We start from the raw sequence: 12,470 nt of genomic DNA on the forward strand, positions 1-12,470 counted from the left end.
GAATATTTCATACCACCATGGCCCCAAATTACAGTGAAGTTGACAGCCAGAACTTCTGCTCAGCTAGATAACCATACATGAAACAATGCAACTTCAGCAAAAATCAGAGAAAATGTTTAGTGTGCATGCAGCAAAAATACACTTTGCATTAGGTTTTCAAAACAGAGAACAGGTCGAAGAATCTCATTATTAGTTGTGAACCTGGGCTGGGGAACTACTGGTGCAGAAAAAGTAAAATGGGACGATTTAGGGTAGGAGGATAATTTTACTGAAAAATGCATTATCAATTATGTTTTCTACTTTTTACTTGTACAAACAGTTAACTATAGTCAACGGTTCAGTTAACTGTATGGTAACTATGAGTACTTGAATAAGGAAGTGCACAAAGAGGTGTATTTTTACACACACCATAACATCCACACTTACATGTGCACACACACATACACACACACACACATATTCAGAGGTGGGAAGATGAAAATTTAGAGGTGATATCAAGAATGTCTAGGTTATAGGAGAAAATGAGGTCTTTTGCTTAAAACTATTAAGAAATCTAGAATAAGAGTGTGCTAGTGATTTGGAATTAGGAATGAAAGACTTAACCTCAATTGAACTATCCCAGAAAAGGTAACTAGTCAGAAGTAGAACAAATGAAAGCAATTTAAATTCTTGATTCTAATTTTTAAATGCAGTAATGCATTTGACAGGATAGATTTTACAATGGAGTAATAAACTCTTACACAAAGCAAAAAACAAAACAGATTTAATGACTAGAACAGATGAATTAATAGGTTTATAATAACCATTAACTAAGGGAAGCCCTAGAACCAGAAATAAAGATTGCATGCAAAGTCTAGTTACCATAAAAACCAAAGCAATACCAAAATATGTTTCCTAGCATAGACTCCAGGTCTTTTTATTTCCAACTCTCTTAATCAAAATATTTACACTTTCACATGCTACTGGTAGTAGAGGAATAAGATTTAATCTGTCTAGGACTACAAATATCTTTCACAGAATGGAGGGCATAAAAAGAACAGTGTCTTCCTCCACCTTTTTGGGCCCATCTTAGGGGAAAAAAAAGGCACTCCCAAAGGTTCCTTGGTAACACCTTTGCTAGGTTTGTTACATAATCTTTACATATAAAATTAATGGTCCACTCATTTCACAGATCTGGGAACCACATGGCATTGGAATTGCCTTTAACCCACATGCCAAACTGGCTTTAACAAGGACAACAGCTTTGGATGTCAGTTCTTTAAAAAAAAAATGGGGGCTTTGTTTCCTTGAAAACATAATCGTATGCTTAACCATTGAACTTTGGCATACACAGCCAAACATATAGTGGAACTGAAAGAACCACCATAAATTGTGGTGCCAGAGGACTAAGTTTTCTAACATCAGCTGCTTCCAACTCCCCTAGGCATTATGCAACTTTGTTCTTCTCCCTTTTATTAATTATAATTAAGTGCTCTGAACTTGGCTTTAACCTCTCCACTGAGAGATCTGGGGGGAAAAAAAAAAGGCAGCTTAAATTACTGAGTCTTTCTCTGATCAAAATGAAGAGTAATGAAGTCTTCAACTGCTTGTGGGCAGCTACCCATTATTCACAGAATCTTTAGAAACCATTTGCCTGAGGCCAAAGAGCATCTGCTTTGATCACTAAGTGGGACTCACATTGAGCCATACTGAAACTGCACTTGGGTACCTGATCTAAAGTCAAACTGAACTTAAGTATTTCTCCACATTTACTGCATCCATGTAGCATGCAATTTTTGATGCTGAATAAGAGAAATGGGGCAATTGAAGGCTTCACCACAAGCATCACATTCATGGGTTTCTTGAATTTTCACCTCTGCATGGATCTTCTGATGGTTGACAAGGCTGCGCTGCTGACTAAAACTTTTGTCACACTTCTCACACTTATAAGGTTTTTCTCCTGTATGTATTCTCTGATGCTGAATCAGGCCAGAGTTCCGGCTAAAGGCCTTCCCACATTCATCACATTTATGGGGTTTATTACCTGTGTGAACGCCCTGATGTCGAATAAGATTACAAAGTTGACTAAAACTTTTGCCACACTGTCTGCACAGATAGGGTCTCTCACCAGTGTGGATTCTCTGGTGTTCAATAAGAAATGAGCTCCGACTGAAGCTTTTCCCACATACAGTACATAGGTAGGGCTTTTCACCAGTGTGGATTCTTTGATGTTGCACAAGATGAGCACTGACACTGAAAGTTTTCCCACATTCATCACATTTATAAGATTTTTCCTTAGGGTAGACTTCCTGTTGTATAACAAGACCACCATTTGGGTCAAAACTTTCCTTGGTTTCACTGTATGAATAAGTCTTCTCCCTGGTGTGGATTCTCTGGTGCTGAATAAGACCTGAGCTTCTACTAAAGGCTTTTCCACATTCCTCACATTTATGGGGTTTGTCCCCTGTGTGAATTCTCTGATGACGAGTAAGGTTGCAAAGTTGACTGAAGCTTTTCCCGCACTCTTTGCACTGATAAGGTCTTTCACCTGTATGGATCCTCTGATGTTCGATAAGGAATGAGCTCCGACTGAAGCTTTTTCCACATTCAATACAAAGAAAAGGTTTCTCACCAGTGTGGATTTTTTGGTGTTGTATAAGATATGTACTTAATCTAAAGGCTTTCCCACATTCACCACATTTATGGGGTCTTTCCCCAGTGTGAATTCTCTGATGTTCAACAAGTAACGAATTTCTACTAAAGCTTTTCTTACATTTGGTACAGTGATAGGGTTTCTCACCAGTGTGTGTTCTCTGATGTTCAATCAGGTGTGACTTCCAACTGAAGGCTTTCCCACAGTCACTACATTTATGGGGTTTCTCACCTGTGTGAATCCTTTGATGTTTAACAAGGCTTCTTCGCTGGCTGAAGCTCTGTTTACAGTGATTACACTGATAAGGTCTCTCTCCAGTGTGGATTCTCTGATGTCTAATAAGGGTTGAGCTCACACTAAAGGTTTTTCCACAGTAATTACACTCATAGGGCCTTTCCCCGGTATGAATTCTCTGATGTTCAATAACAAATGAACTGCGACTAAAACTTTTCCCACATTCATTACATTGGAAAGGTTTCTCTCCAGTATGGACCCTTTGATGTTGAATGAAATGAGCTTTGCGGACAAAACCCTTTCCACATTCTTCACATTTATGACATTTCTCTTCTGAATTTGGTCTCTTACGGATAATGTTAGTGTTTCCTCTGAACATTCTTTGTTCCTGGGTCAAAGATTCCCTTGGTATTTCCCATAAGAAGATTCCTCTTTGTTTATCTAACCTACCAACAAGTTCAAAGGTTTCTCTATGCATGGGATCCTGGTCAATTTCACTTTTGATTCTTGTAACTATTATACCCTGTGGTTCCATTTCTTCCTCAATTTCCTCAATTTCTTGTTTCACAGTTGGCTCCTCATCCTTATCTCTGTTCAAAACATCTGGAATAAACGGAAAAAAGAAATGTCAGCCTAGTTCTTTGCCAGAAAGAAGAAACTGTTGTAAGATAATTAAATTAATCTACTATGTACATAAAATGTAGTTCACTATATCATAGCACCTTTGTGACTACATTAGTTCAAATACATAAAGTATTTAAAACTACCTGGCAAACAGTACAAGCTATATAAATATTATTTACTATTAGTTTTCTGATAAAATGAAATGCTTTTCTTAAAGAAAGGGTAACAAAGAAATTAAGTAATGGTAGGATAAACTATCAGGAAAGATAGGGCAATGTGGAAAGAAAACAGTAGGTTCAGAAAAACTTAGGATGAAGTAGCATTATTGTAATGTGAATAAGCCAAATAACTGAACAGAAAAGAACACATAAAATGATGCTGAAGGAAAACAGACAAAAACCAGAGGAAACAACAATTCATTCATTAATAAGAATTTATTGAGAATAAAAGCATTCCAGGCATTGTATTAATATAATGAATTAGAATTTAGAGATAAGGCATGAAGCCTCTTACCAAGTGGAATAGGTGATAAGTACAAACAGGGAAAGAGTAGAATATGACAAAGAAGATATCAAGTAAAATAGTTCTTATATGGAGATAAATGGCTTTAAAAAACTGAGTTGAAGTGACATGGACTCTATTATATAGAAAAACAGGGGGGAAAAAAAAGAACATGTTTAGAGCTAATGGAAGAAACTAGGAAAAAAAATAATCTGTGGTAGTTCATGACTTCACCTACCACAGATACCACATTCTTCAAGGATAGATGAGTCTCATTCCTCTAAAGATATAAGACCCACGTTGGAACTATCTATTTCCAACTGGGAGTCTACATGACATCTGAGAAATGATAAACTTGCATGCATTGGAAGAAAGATAACATAATGGTCTATAATAAAACAGAGCAGCATATGGAACACTTAGGTATGTCTCTGACTTCTTTCCTGATTTTCTATCTCTTGCTGCCTGGTGGATAACTCCATGAGAAGATTCAGTCACCACTAAATTCTTATTTGACCCTAACAATTTTTCCTTTTTTATACTTCCTTTTTTCTTTCAGTTTTATAATATTCTAACTGTGGAGTCATCTTTGAATTTTCTTTTCACTTACTTCAAACCAGTCATTATTTTATTAAAAAAAAAACCCTCTTCTGTTATTTCCCTAAGAAACTTTTATTTTTACTTAAGGCTACTTACAGTGCTCTCTCAAATTCATTTTCAGTAGACAGTGTTTTCTTTCAAAGAAAAAGGATGAGAACTGCCTCACCAATTTGCCTCCTACCTAAAATTACCTGCACTGCTACATGAAGATATATCCCATTCTTATCCAAGGCTAAGTCATCTACTCTCTCGATCCCACTTGCCTCTGGGCACTTGTTCAATTACCATTTCTTCCTCTTTCTTCAATCTGTATTCTCCATAGAATTCTACATACACCTTCTTACCAACATACAAAATATATCCAACTTTATCTTGAACCTGAAATCCTTTTCTAGATGAAATCCAAGCTTTGAAAAAAAAAAATCTTAACACTGTACCTCTCCATTTTCTAACTAAGTTTTCCACACTCAATCTCTTCCCATTCAACCTACTCAATAATCTATTATAAAATCTGGTTTCTGTTTCTAGTATCAAAAGAAACTTCTCATTAAATCACCAATGACTTTCAAGTAACAAATGCAATGGACATTTTTTAGTCCTTATTTTACTTGCAGCATGTGATACTGTTGACCACTCCCATTTCTTTACACTATTTTTGGTTTTTATGCTCTTGTATTCTAGTTCTCTTCCTACTTCTTATTTGGCCTTTTCTAATACATTTCCCGCATGCATTTCTCTTCTCCTCAATTGTTTAAGGATATTATTGTCCATGTTTATATCCTCATCTTGCTCTATATACACACTCTCTGAATATTGCCACTAAGCTGTCTCAAAAAGGTCTCACAAATAACATGACCATCATCATTTGCTGTCATGTCTGTCTCCACCTTTAATCATGTTCCTTTAGGGAGCATTAACTGTCCATCACCCTACAGTCCCACAGCAGGAAATCATTCTAGATTTCTCCCTTTTTCTTACTATTAATCAATCACCAAAATCAATGATTCTACTCTTTAGCATTTGCCCTCTCTGTTTTCCATAGATTATTGCAAAAGCCATCTAATAATCTTTGGCTCTGGTCTTTAGGTTGCATCTATTTCATTGAATCCAGAGAGATTTTCATGAAATGGAATTCTAATCATGTCACCACCTACAGATCCTATTATCTCTAAAATCAAACCAAATCTCTCTATACTATGATACTCAGTACTTCTTGAGGTCTCTAAGCTTCAACTCACTCTCCTTCCCATGCTCTCACACTTTAAGTGGGTAAATTGCTTATGCTTTAGTCATTTATGATAGTTCTTTGCATATTTCATTTATGAAATATCCACTGACATTGTTTACTTGGGAATCTCTTGGTTTCTTTTTAAAATTCAATGCAATGCAATAGTTCCTCTATAAAGCCTTCGCTTAATCCACTAGATGATTTAAGTGTTCTGTTTTTGATGACCATCCCTTGTCCATAACTGCATTATAGCTATTATTACACTGTACTTCAGTTTGTATTTTCCATTGGATTACAAGTTCTTTCTGAGACTTTGTGTTAAAGTCTCTTCATAATATTTACTCAGTGGATACTGTTCCAGGGTTTTACTCAAAGGAGTAATACAATTACACTATTTGCAGATGATATGACTGCCTCCCCTTCATAGATCACACCTATGTTGTGTCAAAGGGGCTTGCATAACTAAATGCAGCCATGAGCTATGCCATGCAGGGCCACCCAAGACAGACAAGTCACAGTGGAGAATTCTGAGAAAATGGGTGGCAGAGGACGAAATGCTTAGATGACATCACCAACTCAATGGACATGAATCTGAGCAAATTCTAGGAGACAGTGAAGGACAGGGAAGCTTGGCATGCTGCAGTCCATGGGGTTGCAGAATCAGACACAATTGAGCAACTGAACAACAATGACCCCCTACCCAAAATTCCTAACAGAAATTAAATGAAATATAATAGCTATGAAAGGACTAACATATAAAACAAATACTGGTTCTTACTACCAAGAATAACTAGTTAATAAATATTATAAGAAAAGAAATATGCTCTTCATGATATTAAAAACCATAAAGCCTAGGAATATATCTAACAAGAAATGCAAGATCCATAAAAGAATCCATACAATTTTTCTGAAGGACATAAGACAGTTAACTAGAATCAACCAATTGCCAAAGACAGTCAACATTATAAGACTCTTACTTCTTCCCAAACCAACTAACAACTTAACTATCCAAACCAAAATCCCACAAACCAATTAAAAAACCCCAATGAATCTAAATTTCAACTGGAAGAATGCAGAAAACTAGTTAAGTACAACTGACCCTTGAACAACATGAAGGTTAGGGGCACTGATCCTCCACTCTGTTGAAGATGTACATATAACTTTATAGTTGGCCCTCCATATCCATGGTTTTGCACCTACGGATTCAGTCAATTGCAGATTGTGTAGTACTCTAGTATGTATTTAGTGAAAAAAATTCATGAACAAGTGGACTCACATTTCAAACCAATATCGTTCAAGGGTCAACTGTATAACTTGAAAGAGAATGTAAGAGTGACTTTATCTTACCAGACATGAAATATAATATATTGCTAAAGTAAATAAAACACAGAGGCACTAGCATGAAAACAAACAGGTCAAATGGAAAGACATGTAAAATGAGTGAGTCTAGGCTTCCAAACAGAGCAGCCTGGAAAGGACTAGCCATTAGGCCTGGGCTTGGGAGCCATAACCACCTTCTGAGGTACCTGCCATGCTTGTACTGCAGGTTCCCATCCTCTGGTCATAGCTAATTTTTCTAGAGTAAACAGGTGCCTCAAAGTGCAGTTCTCTCAGTTTTCTAGGAAAAAAAAAAACAAAACAAAACAATGAGAGAATGGGGAAGGACTTGCATTTTTAGGCCAAGCACAATGCTTTATAATTATTTACTGAATGAATGAGCAGTTGAATAAATACTTGGAAAGAGACTAAGGTCCAATCTGGCTCTAGCAGTCTGGAGAGAAGTTATCAAAACTGAAGAAGTCTAATTCAATTGAAAGAACTGAAAGGTCAAGAACTGAGAGATCAAGTTGTCATCAACGTTGTTATTGCAGTTTTTAAAGAAAAATCAGCATGGAAAGGATAGGTATGACTAAAGAGGCAAAATTACAAAGCTAGACAAGTTGTGTTAAGTAGAGTAACAGAATGAAATACCAGAAAACATAGTCTCTCATCAAGGGAGCACAAATCAAAGGAGTGGATACAGAATTTATACAGGAAGATGAAAAGATTGTGGAGGAAGAAATAATAACTCATGAAAAGCTGTATTTCAGCTACAATAAAGAAGAGAGCCTGAAAGCAGGAGATCACAGATGGGCTCACTGCCATTTTACAGCACTAGGCACAGGCAAGGCTGGGCATTCGCCTGATATTATCAACCAGGACACCATATGGGTGGAAAAAGCTGTCAGTGACTCAGAGATATCATAGCATAATGGAAAAAAAAAACCTAGCATCTGATATGGCTGGAGACTAAAGTTGTATGCTGAAAACAACAGATGAGGCTAGAAAGCTACACGGGAGCTACATAAGGTGGTTCTAGTATACAGGAAAAGAAATTAAGATTTTTTTTTTATCCTTTAAGGTGTCAGAAATCACCAGAAGTTGTAAGCAGTTAACTAACACAAAATCACTTTGGTAGCAATAGAGAGAATATATTAGAAGAAAGGGAGACTGGAGGCCAAGGGGCTCGATTACAAGCTAGTGCAATCATCTTGTCAAAAGATACTGAGTCTTAAATATACTCACTCAGTCACCCAAATATTTAAGAAGCATATAATATATGCCTGGCTCTATGCTAAGTCCTGGAGAAATCAAATGAAAGAATACAGTTACTCTCCTCTTGAAGATCAGTCCACTTAGAGAAATAACATAATGATTATGGTACACTATAATAAATTCAACAATGGAAGTGTATAAAAGACAGCACAGAGAATGGAGGACTGAATTCTGAAGAGGAGGCCCTTATATCTTAGTAGATAATTTGAGATCTGCCAGATGTGAGTTACTTATGTGATCTTCAAAGGAGATGACTGAGAAGTTGGAGTTCAACAGAGAAGATAATGACAATGATGATGAAGGTAACAATTGACATTTATACATTCTACTTAATACATGCTTGTCAGTGTCCTAAATGCTTTACATGTATTAACTGAGTTAATGCTCACAATAATGCTAAGAGGTAAGTACTATTATTATTTCCATTTTTATATAAAAAAGGAAAACAGGCACAGAAAGGTTAACTAATTCACCCATGGTCACAAGTCTTGTAAGTAGTAGAATTGGGATTTTTTTAGGCAGTTAGGCTCCATATTTTCTCTCTACTTAAGTAGAGATAAAGATTTGAGACTTATCATCACATTCTTGATGACCTGAGTGTAAATAAGATCTGCTAAGGTAGGTTTATAGACTGAGAAAAGTCTGAGAATGCAAAGAAATAGAAGGAAGCAATAAGAGTTTCAAATATCTATAAAGAAATTAAATTAAATATAGTCCCAAAAGAATCTACTGTATTTGACAACTGTTTAACATTGATAAATGTTAAACAACTGAAGGTAAGTGGCAGAGGTACAGAAAGAGGCTTAGAGATAATGGAAGTAAAGTAGTAGAGGATATACATTAACCACTCTTAAAAAAATCTGGCTGTGAAGCAAACAAGTAGTAGGTTACAGGAGCAGCAAGAAGGACTCTGGCTCAAAGGAGAGCTCTGGTGCCATGAACATACCCATCATCAGAATAAAGGTACCAGGGTAGAAAGAATAGAGACTAAAATTACACGGGGGTGGGGTGGCAGGGGGGAGACTGATAAGTTCTTGAAGAATGTGCAACCTTACATGTGCAATGAGGGGTAGAAAACTTGAGAGTTCATGTGTGGTAGTCTCTATCTTATCCATGAAACAGAAGGTGAGGTCCACCACTGAGTGATGAACCCAAGGAAAACTCAAAGTTTCTGAAATAGTCACTAAAAGAAACAGGGGTAGGAGCAAATCAATGATAAAAAAATTTGCTGAGCTATATAAACCCAGTGGTCTTTATATCCAGAAGAAGGAAACCACCTGTATATATGCAGGGCATCAATTCTTTCAGTTACAGAACTTCTCTTGCTGTGTTCAGCAAATCAGGTAAGAGAAAAAGGCAGATTTTATAACCAGTACAGGACTTCAAGATGTAGAATGGGTAGAACATGATAACAAAGTGGCAAGAGAGCATGCTGGTGATCATTTTATGTATAGGTCTATGAGTTAGCGGAGAAGGCAATGGCAACCCACTCCAGTACTCTTGCCTGGAAAATCCCATGGATGGAGGAGCCTGGTAGGCTGCAGTCCATGGGGTCGCTAGGAGTCGGACACGACTGAGCAACTTCACTTTCACTTTCATGCATTGGAGAGGGAAATGGCAACCCACTCCAGTACTCTTGCCTGGAGAATCCCAGGGACAGGGGAGCCTGGTGGACTGCCGTCTATGGGGTCGCATAGAGTCGGACACAACTGAAGCGACTTAGCAGCAGCTATGGGTTAGATGAGAAGGTGAAGCATGAGGGAACTAAGAGCCTGGGGGGGGAAGAAAGGAAGTCAAGGAACAGGAAAGATTAAGAATAAATAGGTTCAGTAGGAAAGGAGGAGAAGAGATAGACAGGAAGTTACAGTAAGCTCCACATGGAGCTTAGCAGACATAGCAGGGATCGTGTCTGTTTTGTTGACTTGTTTAGTTATAGTCAATAAACATCTACTGCCTGAGAAAGAATAAGGTATTAGTCAAAATACAAGATACCAGGGTTTAAAATTTGCCTGTTATAACAAAATTGAGGGTGTGATCATTGATGTGAGGTGCTTAATAAGAATGGAAAAGCAGGGTCCTTGAAGATACAGTGAGGCAGAAGTAATGACTGTATGATGGATGGTGTGGGTTAACAAAGAGAAGATTCCGAAATGTGACAAAATCTATGTGTGAGACACCAAAAAAAAAAAAAAAAAAATTGACAGATGATAGTGAAAAGAAATTAAGAGGGTAGAGCAAGACAGCTGAGACCTCAAAAGAGAAATTACATTTGAAAATGGAAAACTAATGCTTTGGGAACAGTACTGAAAAGTTAGGAGAACAATTATTTTTCCCTTTTAGCCCTGAGACAAAGGATGGGGAAGGAAGAGGATGTGGGAGAATAAGCCGCCTCTGCCAGAGAAGTAGTGTCCTTGGGAAATTGCCAGGTTTCAGTTAAGACCAGGAGGGGTAGGGAACACCATGTGAAGAGAAACAGGGGCTCCAGAAGGCAGAGTGAAAAGGGTGGGAGGAAAGCAGTGGGAGGATGAGCTAGGAGGGAAAGTACAGAGCAATATGGGAATCAGAGTAAGAGGATGGAAGCCAGAAAAGCTTGTATTTTGGTCACTGCAAGGACGGTAGGGATGAGAGCCATGGAAAGAATTCATGGCTGAAAGGTCTGAATTGGAGCCTTGGAACAAAGCAATTCGGTATGGTACTAGCTCATGTGTTCTGCTTTCTTACAGTTTCTTAGCTATTTTGATCCAAGAAACAGCAGATTCTTACCCAGTGAGACCAGGTTTCCATAATTCTCCATCATGACATCTTTATACAGGCTTCTCTGAGCTGGATCCAGATAATCCCACTCCTCCTGGGTAAAAAACACAGCCACATCCTCAAATGTCAGCAAGCCCTGAAATAGTATGATTTCTGTAGTCAGTTCTTGTTGTCTCAAGGACAATTCTACCACTGAAAGTAGCAGAAACAACCACTTATCAGGGCCGGCCCGGGTAGGCTAGGAGGAACATAATAACCAAGAGTTACAAATGGGGCTCAATTCCGGGAACCGACAGAATTTGGACACCTCAAATTAGAGAAAAACACAGCTGGATCTCTGTCCTCTGTAGTGAGGAGCCTAAGGATAAGGTTTACCCAGTATGCCCTAATAATTTAATTTTAGTAAGCTGCACTAAGGCCTTCCCAAGTTTTCTGCACCTCCTCGCCCCGTTCCAACTCAATTATGACTCTTTTCAACTCAATTATGTTAATTCTTCTAAGCGTCTACTTTGGGTCCAGGCATGGGGCAGGTGTAGAAGACACAAGGGAGGATGAAAAAAGCTAACTTCACCTGGAAGAACTCATAAATGAAAACGCTAGTTTGGAGCATTACTAATTTTCTTTAGATTTATCAAGTCGCTCTTGAAAAAAGCAGCCACTGGGCAGTGTGATGGCGAAAGGCTCCCCAGTACATTAGGGGGTACATCATTGCACCGCGCTGGCCCTAAAGACCCGAGAAGGGGGGTGGGGGCGGTGGCGCGGCCTAGCGAGCTAGGTAAAGGCAAGAGAACGGGGATACTCGGAGGGGCGACTTACCTTTGGCTCTGGCGGGGGACTCGGCGAGGCCATCTCTCAGACAGAAAATCAGGGCAGGAATCCCGGGTGGCCGCACGAAAAGGAGGCTGTGGCAAGGCCTACCCGGCCGCTGAATATTAGGCCTGAAGAAAGCCAGGCCTCTAGGCTGGATCTGGTCAGGTCCTGCCTCGAGCGGTCACGACCTCAGCAGCCTGTCAGACGCGCTACTTGGCCGCCCCCACCCCGCACCCCCTCCCCTGACTGGCTGTGCAGCCTTCCAGGCCTCGCTAGAGCCTCCTCTCGGTCGCCAGTTCCTGCTGCTTTCAGCCAAAGAGCGCTGTGACCGCCCGCCCCCGGACCAGAAGGCGTCACCGGGAACCTTCCCGGGACGCCCCTCAACTACAACTCCCGTCATGCTCTGAGAGAGCGCGGGGGTCCAGCCTGCCACGGCCATGGCTACCGAACTACGCTTCCCGGAGTGCAAAAGGCGAGGGAGCCTGGGTTAGT

At 39.1% G+C, this 12,470-nt stretch overlaps 1 protein-coding gene across 5 annotated transcripts; it reads right to left on the reverse strand.

Moving 5' to 3' along the window:
* Window positions 1-747: 747 nt before the first annotated feature.
* ZNF189 (zinc finger protein 189) lies at window positions 748-12,396 on the reverse strand. 5 transcript variants are annotated; one of them, XM_061163526.1, is made up of 4 exons: window positions 11,985-12,396; window positions 11,178-11,259; window positions 7,346-7,437; window positions 748-3,469 (listed from the first exon to the last, which is right to left on the reverse strand). In XM_061163526.1, exons 3-4 carry the CDS (start codon window positions 7,371-7,373, stop codon window positions 1,749-1,751), a joined length of 1,749 nt encoding a protein of 582 aa, XP_061019509.1. In that variant the 5' UTR covers window positions 7,374-7,437; window positions 11,178-11,259; window positions 11,985-12,396; the 3' UTR covers window positions 748-1,748. The 5 variants fall into 5 exon arrangements, with proteins under 5 accessions (XP_061019509.1, XP_061019508.1, XP_061019507.1 ...); XM_061163525.1 differs by having other exon boundaries at window positions 7,334-7,437; XM_061163524.1 differs by lacking the exon at window positions 7,346-7,437.
* Between the last annotated feature and the right edge of the window lie 74 nt (window positions 12,397-12,470).

The sequence above is a fragment of the Dama dama genome, chromosome 16, assembly GCF_033118175.1.
Source record: "Dama dama isolate Ldn47 chromosome 16, ASM3311817v1, whole genome shotgun sequence".
Taxonomy (NCBI): Eukaryota; Metazoa; Chordata; class Mammalia; order Artiodactyla; family Cervidae; genus Dama; species Dama dama.

What these genes read in the sequence shown, in the direction of transcription:
- ZNF189 (XM_061163521.1), bottom strand. Translation starts at nt 12,017, where the DNA reads ATGGCCTCGCCGAGTCCCCCGCCAGAGCCAAAG. An exon ending in GTCCCCCGCCAGAGCCAAAG is followed by an intron (nt 11,305 to 11,984) that starts GTAAGTCGCCCC and finishes ATACTATTTCAG; the next exon opens with GGCTTGCTGACATTTGAGGA. An exon ending in TGGAAACCTGGTCTCACTGG is followed by an intron (nt 3,470 to 11,177) that starts GTAAGAATCTGC and finishes CGTTTATTCCAG; the next exon opens with ATGTTTTGAACAGAGATAAG.